Source organism: Balaenoptera acutorostrata, chromosome 15 (assembly GCF_949987535.1).
Source record: "Balaenoptera acutorostrata chromosome 15, mBalAcu1.1, whole genome shotgun sequence".
In the NCBI taxonomy this organism is placed as follows: domain Eukaryota; kingdom Metazoa; phylum Chordata; class Mammalia; order Artiodactyla; family Balaenopteridae; genus Balaenoptera; species Balaenoptera acutorostrata.
In genome coordinates, this window is record NC_080078.1 from 957672 (window position 1) to 978208 (window position 20537).

Sequence of the window (20537 nt, forward strand, 5' to 3'; positions counted from 1 at the left end):
ACCAGGGCTTGAACCCGTGTCCCCTGCATTGGCAGGCGGATTCTTAACCACTGCGCCACCAGGGAAGCCCTCATGCACTTTTCTTAAAAGCAAATACATACATAAATAAAAGTCCCAGAGATTCTAACACACATCCCAGTCCCACTTTTCCCTGTTGACACTTTTCTTTGAGAAGCACCGCCACAAACTCATACTACATCATGTGTTCGAACTTTGGCTCAGAATTTAGGGACAGATATTCCCATGTTGTCTTGGTCCACCATGACGTTCTCAGGCTTAGGAAATGCCAGCCAATGGAGGGAGAGGAGGCCCAGCCTCCAGGTGGGTGACATCCAGACTGCATTGGTCATGGGATGGATTATTCACAGCTCGGGTTATTCTCTCTCCTGGTCCGGGGCTAACTCGGCTCAGCTGGGCGGTTCTTGTGTGTGTGCATGGAGGGGGTGGGGGGAGAGGCAGGTGCAGACAGGTGGGCTGCAGGCATCCGCGTTTCGTCCGGCCACAGGCTGGGACCTTCGCGGTGGCACCTGCACGTGGCTTGGGCTTCCTCACTGCATGGAACCAGGTTTCCAGGTCAGGAGGTCCAAGAGACAGAGCCAGGCAACACAATATAGTAAGAAGAATGTGTTTGGTCTTCTTCCAGCATTCCTGGCACAGAGCTCAAAGCCCTTGGAATTTCCTGAGGGACAGGGCTGTCTTTGGTTATTCCTAACAAGCCCCTTTGGACCACACCTGAGTTTATGCTAATGAGATGACTCAGGGTGGGGCCCCTAGTCAGCTGCTGGTGGAACCAACCATGTGATGGGAGGGTTGGAACTTTCAGCTGCACCCCACCCACCCCTGACTCCGAGGAGGGGAGGGACACTGGAGATGGAGTTCAATGGCCAGTGGCTGGATCGATCTTGTGTACATAAAAAACCTTGATGAAAACTCTAGAAGGAGAGATCCTAGGAGCATCCGGGTTGGTGTACACAAGGTGTGCGGGGAGGGCGGCTGCTCTAGGAGGGTGTGGAGCTCTGCACCCCAACCCGGCTCTGCACACGCCTTGCCTTGTGCACCCCTTCCATTAGGCTCTTCCTGAGCTGAAGCCTCTGCGATGCACCTGTCTTGAGTATAATGATTTCCTGCGTTCAGTGCTTTGTTCATATAGTGAATTATTGAACCTGAGGTCGGGTTCATGGGAACCCCGGAATTTGTAGTCAGCCAGGTAGACTGTGGGGAGCCTGGGGACCCAGGGCTCAGAACGGGCACCTGAAATTGTGGGGGGACCTTGTGGGACCGAGCCCTCACCCAGGGGAGTTAGTGGTGGAGTTGAATCGAGTCGTAGGATGCCCCGTTGGTGTCGGAGAGTCACAGGATTGGCTGGTGTTTGGAAAAACCAAGCAGTTCCTTTTATGACCTGCCTGGACGGCACGGCACTTCCACCGTCCTCTGTGGGTCAAAGCTGTCACGAAGGCCTGGCCCGGTTTCCTGGGAGAGGACACCCGCTCCACTAGTTGGAGGACGATGTTTTCGGGGCCGTCCCAGGGCACACGGCGCTACAGTTGTGAAATCGTGACTTGGTGATTGGCCCACCACTGACCACGGCATCTGGTAACGAGCCGTGCCCGTGGGTTGGTGGACGCGTGGGCTGTTTCAGTTTGGGGAGATTACGAATAAGGCCAGAATAAACACCTGTGCACAGGCCTGTCACTTGGACCGACTTCACCGCACCCAGATACCCAGGCGTGGTTCTCTGTCCTCCTTAACTTGGAGATGACAAAGCTGTCTTGCTGGGTTCTTCAGCGGGGGTTGGGGGGGTGGCTAATGAATGCATCTAAGTGCCTCACCCTGTGTCTGGGGCAGAAAAGGACTCTAAGCTCAGCTATTAATATCCTTGTTGTTGTGGGAGGGTGGGGGGAGACACGTGACTTGCATTTCCCCGAGCAGTTCCTTAACATTTTGTGTTGGATGATTCTTTGTTTTCTGGGGCCGTCCCGTGCATTGTAGGATGTTTAGCAGCAACCCTGGCCTCGACCCACTAGACGCCAGTAGCAATTTTTTTTCTCGGTAGAACAGGGGGAAGAACCATTCAGAATTCACTCTTAAATAGCCCACAGCATCTGCAGGGAAAACTACAGGCGTTCTCCGCAGATCGCACATACACAGCATTATTGGCTTCACAGGTGAGAGAGCCTCTGGTGTGTTCTCTGTAACAAAATCCACATCACTGAGTAAACAGGTACCATTATCATGTTCACTTACGATTCCAGAAGGAAAGGCACGATTTGGCCAAAAAAAAAAAAAAAAAAAAAATTTTTGTTTTGGATCCTAAAAAGTGCAATTATTGAGAGACGCACTTCTGATAAGAGCCTTCGTCACTTCTCCAAGCTGTGACTACCAAGAATACAAAAATGTGTCCTGTCTCGGCCAAGTGTCCCCCAGGCCAAATCATCCTGGATGAGAACCCCTGCCCTCCAGCATCTCTAAATTTCAAGGGCAGGAAAGGTGTGTTTATTTGCAGAATAAAAGGTGTGTCTCCTGGGGTGAGGGAGGGAACACAGCACGGGTCTCCCTGCCGCACGGGTACCTGGTAAGAATCTGGTATCAGAGCCGTGGTCACTGCTGGCCCCCACTCGTTGTAATTCACAGGGTTTGGGCCCCAGGCCCTCAGACAAGGGAATGAGCAAGTTCAGTGACACACTGGTGGCCACGAGCACAAGTTTGCCATCACCTGGGTCTCAGGTGTCCCACCTGGAAAATGGGACCAAGTTGCATCTGTGTAGCCGTGGGTACCAGTTTGAGGAGTGGCTGCAGACCCCAAGAGCAGCCAATATGCCCTCTCCAACTGGCTGGCCGGCAGTTGATGGGCTGGAAATATTAGGGGGAACCCCACCTGGGGGGGGGGCGCTTTGCAGAGGACACTGCTGTCGCTGGCAGTCGGGCAGGGGGTTGCAGGGGGAAGGGAGGTTAGGAATCTTGACAGAATTGTTCTCAGGTTGTGACTGGGAATCAGCTATATTACTTAATAATACATGAACATACAATAATCATAATCATGATAACGGGAGTCTTTTCCTTTGAGAACAGTTGGCCTTTTACAAAGAGCACCCCTCCCCCCATGTGATCCTCAGTCAATCCTATTCCCAGTTCAAGGGTGCAGAGACAGGCCCAGAGATGACCACACAGAGGAGCCTTTGGAAGCCAAACTCTGCTTCCTCCCTCTCCAGGGCCCCTTGCTCCCCTCCTAGATTTGAGATGCCGAGGGGCCCCTTTCCCCTTGGCTAGAGGAGGAGGAGACCCTTTCAAGACTGAGGGTTCCAGACCAGCTCCTGCCCCAGCCATGCCGACCACCTCCTTCACCCCAGAAGCCAGGAGGGGATGAGCAGGCAGAGCCTCCCAGCCACCCCCAACCCCTGCCACAGCCCTGCTCCCCGGCAGAGGACCAGGCTGCAGGGAGCACTCCCAGGAGGGGCCTTGGCCCTGGGGAAGCTTTCCCGAGGGAGGGACCAGGGACGGCTGCAGCCCAGCGGGGCCCTGAGAGCAGGTGCGTCGGTGGCACGGTGGAAGGCCAAGGAGGGGACCTGGCTCTGCCCGGCCAGTGCCCTCCTCCCCAAGCCTCACGTCCCCCAGCCTCAAAGGGCGGCCGTGGTCAGCGCTGGGCAAGGGGAGGGCACCGCTGGCCGGGCCGAGAGCAGGAGTCATTTGTTCTTGGGTCAGCAAACATCCCCCAGCAAAGGCAGCCCCGTCACAGGCGTGGGGTGCCAATACCGGCCCTTCAGTTCCTAGAGAGCCCCGCTGGCCTGCCCGTGGAGGGGTGGGGCCTGCAGCAGGTGCCCCATGGCCCGGCCCATCCAAGGTTCCAGCCCCCTACCTCTCTGGGGTCCGGGGCTCTGGGGGCAACTATGGGGATCCTGAGGGGTAGTAAGTGCTGGGAGCCCCTCACAGCTAGAGCTCCCCCTCACCTCCCTGCTGAGTAATAATTGATCTCGGGGCCCCAGTGTCCCTCCCTTTCCCTGGACCTTGGCCAGGGCCACATGAGTCTGCCCACAGCACGCCCGACCTCCAGCTCTCTGGAAGGAGGGGGCGGGGTGGACCCTGGGCCGGGAGGGGGGCCCAGGCTCCTCCCTAAGAACCAGCTCTGCCCAGCTGGGCGATGGGCAGGTCTGTGTACCCCAGGCGTGGGCCCTGATGGTCACAAGACTCTTCCCAGGGCAAAGAGGAGCAGTGTATCTGGGTAAGCAGTGCTGTCTCTGCCATAAAGCAGTCAGAAAAGGACCATTTATTAAGGCCAACCAGGGTTAGGGTGAGGGTTGTGCGAAGGTCTTCACGGCCATTTAGAAACTGCACCCTCACACCAGTCCTGTGAGGTCGGCATAGTTCCCTCCATTTTATTTCATTTTTAATTCGATTCTGTAGTTTTGAAGAGCTAATACATTTCACGGTCTGGCAGTCAGAATGACATAAAGAAGTTGACACAGCAATCTCATGTCTATCCGCGCCCCATTGGCCCCCAACGGCCAAAGGCAACCCTTTTCCTTAGTTTCCTTTTTATCCTCCCAGGCTTCCTTCTGCAGGTACAGACATGAATACAGTCGCTGGCCCTCCACGGATACCAAACTCTGAGGATGCTCAAGTCCCTTACATAAAATAACACAGTATTTGCATGAAACCTACGCACATATACTTTCAATCATCTCTGGATTACTTATAACATATAATACAAGTGCCATGTAAATAGTTGCCAGTGTGTTGCAAACTCAAGTTTTTGCTTTTTGGAACTTTCCAGAATTTTTTCCCCCAAATATTTTCAGTCTGAGATTGGTTGCATCCCAGGATACGGAACCCAAAGGTACAGAGGACTGACAGTATACATTTTTATATCCCTCCCTTCCTTACACTAAAGGTAGCACATCACACCCCCAGTTCTGCACCTTGATTTTTCATTTACAACAGACCCCGAGGTCTTCAGTATCAGTGTACGGCATTCTCCTGCATTCCTTTTGCATGGCTGCGTAGTACTCTGTCATACAGGTGTCCCACAGTTTATTTAGCTGGTCCTTTGATGAGGACAACTTGGTGGTCTCCCATCTTCCTTTATTATAGCCGCTGCCCCAATGCTGAGCTCGTACACCCCCGATTTCACATTTGACCAGGTGCCTGTGTGGCACAGATTTCCAGGAGTGGGATGGCTGGGTCAGAGGACAAGTAAGGTCCAAGGTAAGTATGGAAGAAGCTGCCAGATGCCCCTCCTGCGCCCTCACCAGCAGTGTACTCGAGGGCTCGTTCGCCCAGCCCTGCCATCAGAGGAAGTGGTCTGCCTTTTGGATTCTGACAGATGAGCAGTGGCGTTGCAACCTCATTATCACGTGCGTTTTCTCTTATGACAAACATCTTTCCTGTGTTTGTCATTTAGATGTCTTTTTCTATGAAGGATCTCTTCGTATCCTTTGGTCCTTTTTAGTATTTATTTATTTGGGCTGCACCAGGTCTTAGTTGCGGCACATGGGATCTTAGTTGCGGCATGCGGACTTCTTAGTTGCGGCATGTGGGATCTAGTTCCCCAACCAGGGATTGAACCCCAGCCCCCTGCATTGGGAGCACGGAGTCTTACCCACTGGGCCACTAGGGAATTCTCTCCTTTGCTCTTTTTTATTTGTCTTTTTCTTTTACATTTCTAGGAGCACTCTGTACATGAGGAAGACAGTCCTAGTCTATACTTTGTGTTGTGACTTTGCTTATGGTGATTTTTGCCTTAAATTACTTTATGTGTCTGGATTTTTAACCATGATTAGAAAATCCTTTCCCCACTGCAAAGTTTTAAAGGAAGTCACTCACGCATTCTTCAATATTTTAATGCTTTTTTAATCTTATTTATTTTTATCGTGGTGACATACACATAACGTGATATTCACTATTTTAACCATTTTCAGTGTTTCAGTTCAGCGGCATCAAGTACATTCGCATTGTTGTGCAACCACCGCCATCCATTTCCAGAACCTTTTCATCATTTCATGGTTTCTTTTTAAAAATGTTAATTCTTTGATCCATTCAAAATGTATAATACTGCTGTACCGTGTGGGTAAGCCGTGGACCCAACTTTATCTTTTACTAAATGGTTATCATGTTGTCTCAACATCATTTATTTAAAAAGCCCATCTTCATTTGATTTTATCAAGCCCATTTTATTTTTTTATTTATTTAAAAAATTTTTTTATTTTGTATTGAAGTAAGTAGAGTTTATTCATTTATTTATATTTATTTATTTACTTATTTCTGGCTGCGTTGGGTCTTCGTTGCTGTGCGCGGGCTTTCTCTAGTTGCAGTGAGAGGGGCCTGCTCTTCGTTGCGGAGCACGGGCTCTAAGCGTGTGGGCTTCAGTAGTTGTGGCACGTTGGCTCAGTAGTTGTGGCTCGCAGGCTCTAGAGTGCAGGCTCAGTAGTTGTGGTGCATGGGCTTAGTTGCTCCGCAGCATGTGGGATTTTCCTGGACCAGGGATCAAACCCGTGTCCCCTGCATTGGCAGGCGGATTCTTAACCACTGCGCCACCAGGGAAGCCCCAGGGTAAGTAGAGTTGCTTAACAATGTTGTATTGGTTTCAGGTGTACAGAAAAGTAATTCAGTTATACATACCCATGTATCCTTTTTCAAATTCTTTTCCCATTTAGGTTATTACAGAGTACTGAGCAGAGTTCCATGTGCTATACAGTAGGTCTTTGTTGGTTATCTATTTTATTTTTTATTTTATTTTTCAAAATATTTATTTATTTAGTTAGTTGGCTGTGCTGGATCTTAGTTGCAGCATGTGGGATCTAGTTCTCTGACCAGGGATTGAACCCAGGCACCCTGCATTGGGAGCACAGAATCTTAACCACTGGACCACCACAGAAGTCCCTGGTTATCTATTTTATTTTATTTTTTTAAACATTTTTTAAAATTTACTTTTTATTTATTTTTGGCTGCGTTGGGTCTTTGTTGCTGCACGCGGGCTTTCTCTAGTTGCTGTGAGTGGAGGCTACTCTTCGTTGTGGTGCGTGGGCTTCTCATTGTGGTGGCTTCTCTTGTTGCAGAGCACAAGCTCTAGGCGCGTGGGCTTCAGTAGTTGTGGCATGGGCTCAGTAGTTGTGGCGCATGGGCTTAGTTGCTCCGCGGCATGTGGGATCTTCCAGACCAGGGCTCGAACCCGTGTCCCCTGCATTGGCAGGCGGATTCTTAACCACTGCGCCACCAGGGAAGCCCCTGGTTATCTATTTTAAATATAGCAGTGTGTACACGTCAGTCCCAAACTCCCAATCGTTCCCTCCCCAGCTCCTTCCCCCCTGCCCCCCGTAACCATAAGTTCCTTCTCTAAGTCTGTGAGTCTGTTTCTGTTTTGTAAATAAGTTTGTTTCCCAAGCCCATTTTACAGCTGAGGAAACTAAGTGAACCGATGTGAACGGCTCCAGCACAGGTGTGATCTCTCTCTCCCGGGTCCACCTAATGCAGCCTCTCCAGGCCCCACTTTCATGGTGTTGATGAGACTATTTAGACAGTGCTCTTAGCAACCAAAGGTTATATGAAGAGACTGCAGTCCAGTTAGGGAAACGAGGATACTGAGGAGAGAGTCAATTACCCTGATCACTCACTGTGGTGTCCTGCTGAGAGGGCCACAAAGCAACAGCCTCTGAGGACAGAGGGTGTGGGCTAAGGGAAGGGGAAACACCTTTCAAATTCCGGCTCTGAAAACATCCTGGAGAGACGGGCTACCGCTGCTGCCGCTGTGTTTATTGGCAGCTGCTCCTGTTGGGGCCGGCGGCAAGCTCCAGCATGCCTGGTTGCCCCACGAGGCCGGGGCGCCCCAGCAGAGCAGGTTGCTCAGAAGGAAGCCCACCCGTGGTACCGACTGCAAACGCAAGACCCGCAAACCTCTCGGCACTTTCTCCCATTCCCTGAGGGGCCTGAGATGGTGGGAGGCCTGCCCCCCTCTCCCAGAGCCTCCGCATTTTTCCCTGTTCTCTACTCAGAACTCAGACTTGTGGCCTCATTATTATTCCTGAGAGGGATCCAGGAACCGTCCAGGGGCTTGGCCTCCCACCCAAGCGCTGGGGAGGGGGGAGTGGGCCAGGCCGTGTGACTGGACGGGTCACCTCCCCAGCTTTGTCCTCCGTCTGCAGCGCGCGGAGGCTCTCCTCTCCTGCGGTGGCCCTGACCTGAGGCCGGGGCAGCATGCTGGTTCTGCCTTTGCTGGGTCTGTTTTCCCGTGGCAACCATCAGCTGGGCCTTAGGTGGGCACTGTTCCAGGGGTCTTGGACCCCTAGACATAGAGGCTATGGGTTGAAGCCATTTATCACCATTTTATGTTGTTCTCTTTCCAATAGAAGAGAAATAGTTCTCTTTACTCATATCTTGGTCAAGACGGGAAATCAAAAGATAGGGGTGCCAATCAGGAGGGGACTCCAGGTGCCCTTTCCTCATTTGTGGGGCCGGCCTACCCCACAGACAGGGAGGTGTGTGTGTCCCTGGACCCATCTCCTCTTGTGATAAGACCACTAGGCCGTCCCCAGACACGGGCTTCCGCTGCGACCACTCCTGGGGAGGGCGGGGTCTCCGAGGGCCCTGGTGAGGCTAAGGGATGCGCGAGGGTGGGCGGTGGGGTGTTTAGGGTTAGGGTTAGGGGAGGCCAACTGGAGAATACGAATGTGGAGTCCAAACAGGAGCCTGCCCTTCCCCCGAGCTGAGAGAGGGCGAGTTCGAGGGAGAATGGGGGTGCTCCCGGCTCGGTTCGACGTATGGGGACGACTGCCGCCACGGGTGGGGCGCAGCGCACGCCGGAGCCGCCACCAAGCAGCGCGCACTGCACCTGCGGCCATAGGTACCGCCTGCCCGCCTTGCACAGGTGGGCGCGGGGGCGGAGCCTCCGGGTGGTAGGAACCTTGGGGCGGGGCGTCGGCGCGCGTCGGCGGGCGGTGCCTCGGGTGGGCGGGGCGCTGGCGCGCGCGCGGCGGGTGGGCGGGGGCGGTGCGCGCGGTGGGCGGGGCGGCGTGACGCGCGCCGACGCCGATCCCGGAAGCGGTGTCAGATGCTGGGGAGCCGGGCGGGCGGGCTGGCGGCGGGCGGCGGGCGGCGGGGGGACTTGTTGTTCTTCGCGAAGTCCGAGCCGGAGCGCGCGGCGGAGGCGGTGGCCGACGGGGAGCGCGAGAGTGAGCGCGAGCGCGAGGAGAGCGCGTGCCCGCGAGGAGCCGCCGCGCGCCCGCGCCCCCCGCGCGACGCCAGGTGAGGAGCTGCCGGGCAGGGCTGGGCCAGGGGCCTGGGGCCGGGGGGCCGGGCGGGGGGCAGCCGCTGAGTCACGGCCCCCTCGGACCCGTGACCAAATTGGGCCGGACCCCGGGACCCCTACCCGGCCGGCGCACCTGCCGCCAGGTGTCCCGTCCCGAGCGCGCCGCGCGGGCTGGGGGCCTTCTTTCTGGGGAGGGGGAGCGCGCCCCCGACCCCCGACCCCCACCCCGTGTCCGGAGGCGGCGGGCGCAGGGCGGGCCGGGAGAGGGCCGGGTGGGGAGCGCGGCGTTCCGGCGGGCCCGGTGCCCCCTCCCAGCTCGCCCCACCTGTTTTGCTCTCAGGCCCCGGAGATAAGCTCCGGGGGAAGCGGGGACCACGTGCCGGGGAGCGCGTGGCGACCGGGGCGACTCGGGCCTCGCGCACCTGGGCGCTGCCCGGCTCGGCCGCGCGGTCCCGCCCGGCGGCGCTCAGGCCCGGCCTGCGCTGCCCGCGCCGAGGGTGGTCAGGGCGAGGAGAAGGGGCCTCGCCGACCAGGTCGCGGTCCGAGCAGCCGACCTGCCGGGGTTCACGGAGGGAGGCCTCGGTGTGGGAGCTTGGGGTGGGGAGGGGGACGGCGAACGCGTCACTTCCCGAACCCCATGGCTCGCGGCTCATTTTCCTCCTCTGTGAATGGGGGTCTCCATCCCTTCTAACTGGAAATGCGGGTCCTTCGGTGCCTCTTCCGAGTTCAGGACACAGACGATGTGTCAGTAGTCTGCCTGCTTTCACACACCTTCTCCGGAACCTGGGAGGGAGGGAAGTGTTGGGCTCTGGCCCCGGGTCTGCGTTGGAAAAGCACATCGCTTTGCCCTCCGTCTCCTGTCTCCCGTTGTAGTATCCTCACGCGCCACGTGTCCTGGAGTCTTCACCCAAGCGGCACTTGCCCACTTTCTGCCCACATTCCCGGAGCACTCGGTGTTCGGGTTGCTGGAAGTCCCCTGATCCCTTTCGTGTGTTAATGATTACGCTCTTGTTTACCTTCCCCACGGCCCTGGTAGCCCAGGCAGAAGTGAGATCTTCCCCCTAACAGTTCATTCAGAGTTGACCAGCACTCACCACCCCCTTGCCAGGTGCCTGGCCTCACTCGGGGAGCTCCCGCGACTCGCGTGCCCACACCCAGCCCGTGGTGACAGATCAGTGGCTCCCCCGCAGTGTGGCTTGGCGGCCCCACTGCCCTCCCCTTGCCCCTTTATTGGCATTGGCGAGGTTTTGCCCGCACAGCGGTTGCTGCACAGGTGTCTTAATGAAGTACGGCTGTGTGCCGTCTCTGGAGCCTGATCTCCAAGCCTGGTGTCTTCAGGGGGATGGCGCTTTTTAAGAAAGTGTTTGTCTAAGCGGGTGGGAGGGCCTGGGAAGCTGAAGGTGGGCTGTGCCATGGGTGGGGCACCTGCAGCTTGTTGCATCCTGGACGGTTGACACCTTTCTGAGAACTTCTCTCCCTGGGTCCAGTAGGAATGTTTGATTGAGTCTGAGCTTGGTAGAGGGTGTCTGCTCTTATGACTTAAAGCTAGATCTCTCGCTATTCCAAAATAAAACATTTATTAACTCAGAACCACAAGTGAGGCTTCTCCCCAGAGCGCATTTGCCTCTTGCGCTCGAGCATAGCTGGCCTTTAAGGGCTGGCTTCCAAGTTCAGCATCGCTAACTTTCAAGGTGGTTGCTAAAAATGGGAGTTGAATCGAGGCTACTGGGGAAGTCGGCTCCGGGGCTTGCTGCGTTCCAGCCCTTTCTCCAGCCCTGCAGCTGAGGCTGCCTCCGAGCGAGCCAGGTCATTTTCTGGACCATTCTTTGTCCACCGCGGTGCGTTCTTTCACTCTCGGGCTCTGCCATAGCTGCAGAGTTTGTTTACAATCTCGGGCAACCTAGAATTCCTGCCCGTGTGCTGGCTGTTCCCGAGTCTAAAGGTTTCTGGATGGACTTTCTGGATGTCGGGTCCAGTCCACACGGGAAATGGAGCCCCGGCCAGCTGGGAGCGTCCTCTGTGTAGCTGCTCCTCAGAGCAGTAAACAGTGACTCACGCTCTCCTCTGCTCCCCGCCTCCCTGTTCTCTGCTAATGGAAGATGCGTTGCTCCGGTATTTACTTTTGCTTTTTATAAGTCACAGACTCGTCATGTTTCCTCTTTCTTACAGTTCCAGGAAATTGAAAGTGTCATCTTAAAATTGTAGGATTTTAGAGCAGGTAGAAATGAACCTGTGTGGTCTCAGTCTGCACACACACATACACACACACACACACACACACTCCATTTTATGTGAGGAAACTGAGCCCCGAGCCTCCTCGCCTGCCTGTGGGGCGGGGTCCCGTGTCCGGGGTCTGTGCAGCACCTGCCTGCTTTTCTGCGCTGCCCGTCTGGGTGCCCTGGGCAGGGGGGCAGAGAGGAGATGGGGTGGAAGCCGCCCCAGGCCCCCTCCCTTCAGTGCAGTGCTAACACACCTGCTTATGCAGCAGACCTTTCACCTGCCAGGAGTTGGGGGGAGCAGGTAGGTAAGAGGGTCCCCTGCTCTCCATCCAGCGAGGGAGGCAGGGCTTGGACAGAAGGACCAGGTCTTGGGCTCAGCCCTCGATGTGTGCTCAGGAGGGGGCACCCACCTACCACAGGGAGGGCAGGGGAGTCTTTCTGGTGATGCCAGGGTTGGGGGAGGGGAGGGCAGGGGGCTCAGAAGTGGGAGGGTACCCAGCACAGATTTGGCGGGGGGGAGGCCTGGCACGGCAACAGGTGGTCAGGAGAGAGGCGGGCTCGGGAGGGACTCTGGGCAGGGGGGCTCCCTCTGCCTGCTCGGGGGGCTGCATCTCAGGGACCGAGATACGAATCCAGACGAGACGCAGGGGGCCTGAGCCCAGGCGGTGCTGTAGGGCCGGAGCATCTACAGGGTGATGCAGGCCGAGCCTAGCAGGTGGGCATGGAAGGAGAGGTGAGGCCTGGGGGGCCATCATCCCCTGAGCTGGAGACCCAGGAGGAGGGCAGGTGTGGAGAGAGGGTGAGCCGCCGGGGCCCGTGCAGGCTGTGGGTTCTCCGGGGCATCCCTGGCTGGACTTGGAGGTTGGGCTGCTTGGAGCCCTGCATGGCACAGCTGGGCTGGGGGAGGACAGAAGCCAGAGGGGGACCCCCCGGGGGCTTGAGGGGAGCAGGGCCTGGCCTGAAGCGGGGTGGCAGGAGCAGAGGGGCACGGGGCGTGGCGGGTGCGGGGCAGCGTTCAGCCTGCTGTCAGCCCAGCAGCTGCCTGAGTCACCTCTGGACGTAGCCAGGATGACACAGCTTCCTCAGGCTGCAAAGGCAAGGTGACCAGACGTCCTCTGAGGCAGGCAGACAGTCACGTCTTGCCGGAGGGCGGCCAGCCAGGGCCAGCCTGGAGGCCGGGTGCGGGCCGGGCTGGTGGGGTGCTCGTAGAGATGCGGCAGGACACACACCCCGTCTCGGGGAGCTGGGGCCGGGCGGTGGGAGCCCTTCTGGTTCTGGGACCTGTCTTCGGCTTGTTTGTTCGTGGGATGAGTCGATGTGTGCTTGTTCGGCAGATAGGTGCCCGCCGTGCGGCCAGCCAGAGGGGCATTCGGCCTGGGGTCTCTTGTGAGAAGCTCCCCAGCCCCCAGAGCGGGGGCAGCCGCGTCACGGTGGCTTCTGGCTTTGGGGTTTGCTCTCGGAGTGGGAACCTGCCCTCCCTCCTCTGACCTGACACCCTCGAGGCCTGGGAGTGGAAGGGCTTCTCCGTCCGCTTGTCTTGGGCTGAGGGGCATGGCACGGGCCGGACAGGAGCCGTGTTTCGAGGGCCCACCCTGCTCGGTATCAGAGACGCGGCTTCTCATGCTCAAGCTCACGATCTGGGCAAGCGGGCTAGTCGTCCAGTCTAGGCGAGAATCTGAAACTCTAAACCCTCCTTTGCTCCTAGGTAATCTAAAGCCGGGGCTGTTCAGGTGGGTCAGTGCTCCTGTCAGCCGCTGGCTTCCCTGATGGAGAAAATGTCCCCCGGGCCCTGGACCCTGGCCCAGCCCCACGGGGGCCGGAGCGCACGGGGGAGGGCCAGGCCGTGAGTCACCTCAGGAGCTAGGTCACAACCGAGGAAGGGATTTGCGAGAGGGAAGGTAAGAAGTGATCCTGGCCCAGGCTCACCTGCCTTCTGGAAGATCAGTCCTGAACTGTCAGACCTGGCCTACCTGCCCTGCCCTGTTCCCAATGGGCCCGGAAGGGGAGGGACACCCCAGCTCCCGAAGGTCCTCCAAACTCTGCGGTCACCTGAACTGCCTCCATCTAGGCTGCTGGGGTTCCCTTTTCCTAGAGAGGAAGCCCTCTTCCGTGTTCAGCTGTACGTGAGAATGGAGTTTCCGGCTTTGGATTGAAAACCAGCCTTAGTTAGGCTGACGGTCTCCTGGTAGGTGCTCTAGGGTAGAAGTGCTGGCTGCGCGCCGTCAGGCCCAGCAGCTCCTTCAGGGCTTGGGGAGGGGGCGAGCGGGGGCAGCCCCGGCATCCGGCTCCCAGTCTAACGCTGGCCACCGAGCTTCGGGGGTGACCCCACCAGGACGAGCCCGAGGGCTCTGTGCACGTGGCGTCGCCAGGTTCCGTTACTCGGCGGCTGGGACGCAGTGCCCGGGCGTCCTTGTGCGGGGCTGTTGGAGAGGCGTGTGGGGTGACCAGGCTCCGACGTGGCAGCGCTGGCACTGAGCACCCCTGCCCATGCCCGGCTGCTGTCTCCCACCCCAGCCGGCTTCCAGCCGAGTCCCAGAGACCAGTCCGTCCTGTGTGAGCTCTGAGGCCCATGAGGTTGCCTGATGTTCCGTGGTTCACAAATACCCTTTTAGGGTGGTTGTTTCAAAACCAGTCGTTTTATAAACTCTTCTCCACACGTACAAAACTCTTCTCCGAACCTCTTTCCAAGAGCGAGCTGTTGTTTTTCTGAAGTCTGAAGTGACGTGAGGTCAATACTTTGTGTGTTTTGGGTGTTGGGCGAGAGGTGAGTAACCGTGCCGCTCCTACCCCTGCACCGAGTCCGCAGCAGGGCCCCTGCCCCTGGGCCTGCAGCCCTGACTTTGGTGTGAGCCCGTCGGGCAGGCACCGGGCCGGGAGGAGCAGGTCCCTGAGGAGGGGGCAGAAGCCAAGGCAGTGGGGTCACGACGCTGAGCAGGGCGCTGGGTGTCTGCTCCCGCCCCGGACTTGCCACCTTTCCCCAGGGCAGGGTGCTGGTACAGGCCCTGCAGCCCGGGGGGTTGAGAGCGCGGCCCTCGGCCGGAGTGTCTTGCGGCGTCACCTGCGTGGCCCAGCTGAGGACGTTTGGCACTGGGGCCCTTGGTTCTGATCTCCTCGTTTTTCAGAAGGGAAGATCGAGACCCGCAGAGAGAAGGGGGTCTGCCTCGTCACCCCCAGCGGTGACCGGCCCCTCGGCTCCATGTTTACGCGCGTTTGCGCCATCTGCTCGGACGCAGAAGGCCTGAGAACTGGGGAAAGCTCCGAGGTCAGACCCCGGCCGGGACCCCAGCCGGACCGCTCTCCCCCGCCTCTGCCAAGGCTCCTCGCCCGTGGTCCTGGGCCCCAGTAGCCCAGGTGGTGGACGAGGTGGGCTCAGAGCCGGTGGACGTGGCCTGAGGGTCTGCCCGGGCAACCTTGACCTGGTGGACAGGGGCACCTGATGCTTGTGGGACCTGTGCAGAGGGCAGGGGGCTGAGCCCACGGGGTGCTGAGGCCCAGGCCTATGTACATGCTGGGAATGGGCGACCCACCAGGCAGTGTCACGGTGGGCAGGTCCCCAGGGGAGGTGTCCCTGCCCTGAAGGTGCCCGGGTCCCGGCCAGGCCGGTACGTTACTGAGGGTCTGCTCGGGGTCCGAGCGGAGGCCCCCCCCCCCCCCCGCCCTTCCTTTTCCCACCGGGTGGGAGCTGGTCCGGGTGGGTGGGCGGGGCCTCAGTCTGTGGGAATGTGAGCCCAGCTCTGTAAACAGCCGGTGACTCACCGCCCAGCTATGCCCTGGCGTGCTGGGAGCGAGCTGGAATGATAGCGGCTCCTCCTCGCTCAACGTGGAGAAGTTTCTCATGGCCTCCCAGCCGCCTGGCCCACCAGCCCTCCCGGTGGCTTCTCCAGCCCAGCGTTGACCCCTGCACCGGAGGGAGGGGTGGCCCGTGGGGCACTCTGGGGTCTCCCCAGATGCCAGGGGTCAAGCCACCGTCAGGAAGCAGCTCTTACTTCCCTACTAGGATTGCCCCGAGTAGCGGCTGCATGTCTGTCTTAGCACACATGTAGCTGCGAGGAGCACAGAGGGGCACGGCTCCCCCCGGAGGCCATGCTGGCCCTGCTGCCGTCCTGCTCTCCCGCACCAGCGCCCTGGAGAGTGGCTGTGTTGCCGGGGGCGACCAGGGGTCCACAGGCCTGGGTGCTGAGACCCTCTGGCGGTGAAGGGTGGCGGGCCGCGGAGGCAGGGTGGGTGGGTGGAGGGTCCAGGCAGTGCTACAGCGAGGGTCTCAGGGCCGCAGGGCAAGGCCGTCCACCCAGGCCTCCCTCACCTTGAGATGGAGGCTTTGCTGTGGCTTCACCTCTGGCCCCAGGACCGTCCTTGGGTGTTTCTCTGACCTTCTCTCTGCTCAGTTCACCTCGTCTGGCATTGGGAACTTGGGGGGCAGACCCCGACCCTGTAAGCTGGCAACACGGCGCACCAGCGAGTCGGGCCGGGTCCTCCCCGTGCCTTCCCCAGCCGCAGGCACGAGGGGCCTGCTTGTTGCCCCACAACCTGTGCTGTCTGCTCAGCCTGCCCCAAGCCATTGTTGCTGTGGGCTTCTCTGTTTCCATGACGACCATCAGGGGTTGGCTACGGCCCAAGGTCGCCATGGCAACTATCAGAGGGGAATCATGCTTGGGATGCTTTGGCTGGCTTTTTCATGAATGATTAGAATGTGTGACACAATGCAGACGCGAAAACGAGAAGGGCGGGCGGCGGGGGCTGGCGGGCGGCAGGCGGTGGCAGAGACGGCTCCCGCCAGACGGTCAGTGAGCTCTGGAGGCGGTGGCTCCCACCTCCCCTGGTCGCAGGCTGGCTGGCGCAGGGAGCCCCCGCCCACGCGCTGGGCCTCAGGTCATGGCTGTGGGGCAGCCTAGGTGAAGGCGGTGATGTCACAGCTGCAGTGCCCTTGGCGGAGGTAGGTCTGCTGGGGTGGGTGGGGCCTGGCCAGGGCGGGCGCGGGGCGCCCCCCACCCGTAATTGGGGTGAGCTCAGCGAGCCAGGGGCTCCCCACCTGGCCTCTCGGGGGGCCAGGTGGGCCCAGAGTGATGAGGTCTTGCCAGGGCAGGGGCTGTCCTGGGTCCAGTGGCGATTCACAGGGGCTAGGTGTGGCCTTTCGGGAGGGGGCCTTGCTGCTGCGCACCTGGACCCCTGAACGTGGCGTCCTGCCACAGGTGCAAACGTCTAGCTCGGGGCCGGAGGCAGGGCAGGAAGCAGCCGCTGCTTCTGCCCAGTGCCAGCCCATGGCGCTGGCGCTCATGGCCCAGGCCCAGTGGGTGGGGGCAGCGTGGGACAGCCGTGCGGCTGCCAGGCCCCAGCCAAGGTGCATGCAGGCCACTCTGCGGGCCGCCGCTGGAGTTGGGGGTGTGGCCGCCAGGTGTCCTCGCGGGCCCAGCCAGGGTGCCCCTGCTTTCGGGGTGCTGCGACTGGACAGCGCAGAGCGGGGGCTGAGCCTCCTCGGGGCCTCCCTGCAGGGGGTGGTCCCTGCTTTGGGTCACCTGTGACCGCAGCTTGCCCTGTGCCCAGCCAGGAACTCATCACACTCGCTTCTGTGCTCTGTGATTTTCAGTTACCATTTCCAAGCGGTTCTGTCCGGGTGACTGTACCCAGGTTATGACGACTAATCCCAAAGCGAACAAGGCGTTGAAGGTAAGGGGGTGGGATGGGCACAGGCCCGAGAAGGTCCCTCCCGGCCCCCGAAGCCCCTGTCCCAGGACCGCCCTAGAGTTGAGGAAGGAAGTCTGTCACCGGGTGTGGGGAGGGGCCGTGGGCTGGAGGAAGTACCTTTGGGAGAAGTGATGCCAGAGTCCGGGGGCTGTGGCCTCGGGAGACGCCGGCTCTGGCGTCTGGGGGTGGAGGGGCGGGTGCCTGCCGGCCAGGACGTACTTATCAGCCCAGCCCCGGACGTGGGCAGGGTGGCGTCTGGTCCCGCAGAGCCCCTGGTGGGGTGCCCGCGAGCGGGTGCTGCAGCTCCGGGCCTGGCGCCGTGAGTCCGCGCCAGGTGCTGCCTCCCTGGGGCTGGCCGTTTCCCCGCTTAGGAGCAGAGCTGGGTCTGGCCAGAGTCGGCTCTCTGTGCATCTGTGGGCTGTGCGCTTCCAGGCCCCTCCTGGGGTCCCGCTGGGTCCATGTAGCCTCGTCCCACCGGCCTTGGCGGGACCTAACGGGCCTGAGGGGTGCAGGAGGAGGGGTTGCCGTCAGCCCCGCACCAGGCACTGGAGAGTCCCGGGGGCGGCACGGCGGGGCCGCGGCCTCGTGGGGTTTGGGCGACGGAGGGCGACCGGCTCTCGGCCGGGCGTGGCCATCGGCCCCCCTCAGGGGACACCCTGCCCCGTACCGTGTGCACGCTGCCGGGCGACCCCGCGGCGCCCGTCCCGTTCCCGGGGTGGAGGGCGGGCCGGCCTGGGGCGCAGAGGGGAAGGGAGCCGAGCCCTCGCGCTCGCGGCCTGTGTTGCCGTCCCCGCCCTGACCGTGCGCTGCGGCCCCACAGGTCAAGAAGGAGGCGGGCGAGAACGCCCCGGTGCTCAGCGACGATGAGCTGGTGTCCATGTCGGTGCGGGAGCTGAACCAGCACCTGCGTGGCCTCACCAAGGAGGAGGTGGTCCGCCTGAAGCAGCGGCGCCGCACGCTCAAGAACCGCGGCTACGCGGCCAGCTGCCGCATCAAGCGCGTGACACAGAAGGAGGAGCTGGAGCGGCAGCGCGTGGAGCTGCAGCGGGAGGTGGAGAAGCTGGCCCGGGAGAACAGCAGCATGAAGCTCGAGCTGGACGCCCTGCGCTCCAAGTACGAGGCCCTGCAGACCTTCGCCCGCACCGTGGCCCGCGGCCCCGTCACGCCCACCAAGGTGGCCACCACCAGCGTCATCACCATCGTCAAGTCCGCCGACCTCTCCTCCAGCTCCGTGCCCTTCTCGGCCGCCTCCTAGTGCCTGGCTGAGGGGCGGGGCCCCGGGGTGCCGGTCGAGGGTCCCATGGGGAGCAGACCCCTTCACACCGGAGTCAAATCGCGGACCCGTGCCGGGCTCGGGCCGTGGCTGGAAAAGAGGAGGATCCCGAGAGCCCGAGTGCCGGCTGCTCTGCACACGCACGCGCCCACGCGCCCCGCCTTCCCCTGGGCCCTGCCGCCTCGCCCAGGGCTGTTGCCAGGGATCTGTCTTGCGCTGGGGGAGTTGGGATGTGTGGAGGGAAGGTCCTTAGGAGGTTCCCGGCCAGACGTCTTCCGCCCCTCCCACGAGCAGCACGTCCGTCCCCTGCTCGGCCCCCCAGCCGGGGCAGGACCCCCTCACCGCCCTGACTGCCCTTGGGTGCCCCAGGAGGAACTGTGCCCCAAGGGGTCCGAACGCCCCGGGATCCTGCTTCAGCCTCAGCCAGAGGCCTGTGCCCCGTGAGCGGGTGGAGGAAGGGCTGCATGTGCATGAGAGCGTGTGCGAGCCTGTACACACGAGTGTGTGCAAGCACATGTGCACGTGGACCTGTCCTCCCGTCAGCATGCCAGTAGCTCTGGGGGCCTTGGGGAGCGGCTTGTTAACGGGGCTCGGGCGAGCCTTGGGTTTTCCCCTCTGTGTCGGGTGACCTAGGGCAGGTCCCCGTCGAGGAGTAGCAGCCGCCTGGCCGGGGAGGGGCGCCCTGGGGCGGGCGGGCACGTTCTGTGTGGAACAGGCGTGAAGGTGGCGGCGGCAGCCGCAGGCGCGGGCCACGGAGCTGGGCAGTGGCGCCCGTGGTCCTGCCTGTGGGTCCTGCTGCTGGAGGAGATGAGAGCAGGGAGAAGGGTGGGGTTGGAGAAGGAGTGTGGATGGTGGGGGGAGGTGACGATGGGGGCGGCACTGGGCTGGAAAGGTGGCAAGGACCAGCTGCCGGGAGTGCTGGGACGGGAGTGCTCGGACGGTCTGTCGGCAGAGGACACGGGGGCTCTGCAACCTTGGTGCTTAATCATTGCCTGGACCCTTCACCCGCTCTTCCTTTCTGGCACTCGGAGCCACTGATGACTGGGGGGTGCCTTTGCTGGGGTGTCCTTTCCCAGAGAGCCGCTGCGGGGCTTCCCGCGTGGCTAGGCAGGGGCCGCCCCTCCCTGCCCCACCTGGGAAGATGCCGGGGCCGAGGGGCAGGCGGCCGGTCCCGAGCCCACCACGGGCCAGAAGCCCTGGGCTCCAGCTCGTGGTTTCCTCTTGGCTTGCCTCCCACCATTTAGTAAGCCCCCCGGCAAGCTGCAAAGCCCCTGCGCAGGGGGCCAGCCGCCCCGGGAGGAGTCGGGGGAGGGGGGAGGGCCCCAAGGGCTACAGACAGAAAGCGTCCCCCTGTCCTGGGAGAAGGCGTCTGGGTCCTTGCAGAGCCACGGCCGGTGTGTAAAGAAGCTGTTGATACCATAGCCATGGTAGGTAATCCACATTGGATATCAATAAGGACCATGGGGATATTTAAAAGAGAGAAAAGTATATATATATATAAAATTATATACACATTTTATCGTACAGATTTTCATACCTTTTCTTCCTATTTGATACTGTAAGCCTCTCTAGGGCAGAGCTGCCTGGGAGTGTGGGTGGGAGTGGGACCACCGCCCGCACCTGGCTTTTCAAGTTGGCCGCTCGCCGCCCACCGCTGCCCTTGGGCCGCGCCCCAGCCGGGTGCCCCACGGGGCGGGCGGGCAGGCGGGCGGCCCGGGCTCTCCGAGCACCCGATCCCGCAGCCTCCACTGCCCGGGACCAGGCCTGGGAGACCAGCGTGATCCCTCCCCCTCCTCTCAGAGCGTTGAAATTTCATTGTCACAGTTTTAATATATGGATTTTTTAATTTAAGAAAACAGGCACAGCCCCCTGGCTGGGGGGTGCTGGTTTCCCGTCCCCCGTGCTTCCGGCTCGCTCGCCGTCCGGGCGACAGGGCCCTGCGTAAGCCCCGCTCCCGTTTCCCGCACCTCTGGCCACTCAGCAGTTTCATTTCAATATTTATTTTTGTGCTGCTTTTATCATGATATAAATTATTGAGAAGAGACCCTATGTCGTGGCCCCTGTGGTGTGACGTGCGGCCCACGCCCGCCCGTCCCCTCCCAGCCACACCTAATTTATTGCTGTACAT

The 20537-nt window shown here is 60.2% G+C and overlaps 1 protein-coding gene across 5 annotated transcripts; it reads left to right on the forward strand.

Moving 5' to 3' along the window:
* The first annotated feature begins 9055 nt into the window (after positions 1-9055).
* MAFK (MAF bZIP transcription factor K) lies at positions 9056-20108 on the forward strand. 5 transcript variants are annotated; one of them, XM_057529119.1, is made up of 5 exons: positions 9056-9231; positions 13160-13352; positions 13523-13639; positions 17039-17118; positions 17957-20108. In XM_057529119.1, exons 4-5 carry the CDS (start codon positions 17083-17085, stop codon positions 18389-18391), a joined length of 471 nt encoding a protein of 156 aa, XP_057385102.1. In that variant the 5' UTR covers positions 9056-9231; positions 13160-13352; positions 13523-13639; positions 17039-17082; the 3' UTR covers positions 18392-20108. The 5 variants fall into 5 exon arrangements, with proteins under 5 accessions (XP_057385102.1, XP_057385103.1, XP_057385100.1 ...); XM_057529120.1 differs by lacking the exon at positions 13523-13639; XM_057529117.1 differs by lacking the exons at positions 13160-13352; positions 13523-13639 and having other exon boundaries at positions 9057-9231.
* The last annotated feature ends 429 nt before the right edge of the window (positions 20109-20537 follow it).

Bases quoted from the DNA above. Each gene is read 5' to 3' on its own strand.
- MAFK (XM_057529119.1), top strand. From the start codon at position 17,083: ATGACGACTAATCCCAAAGCGAACAAGGCGTTGAAG. The intron at 17,119-17,956 runs GTAAGGGGGTGG...GCGGCCCCACAG, and splicing joins AAGCGAACAAGGCGTTGAAG to GTCAAGAAGGAGGCGGGCGA.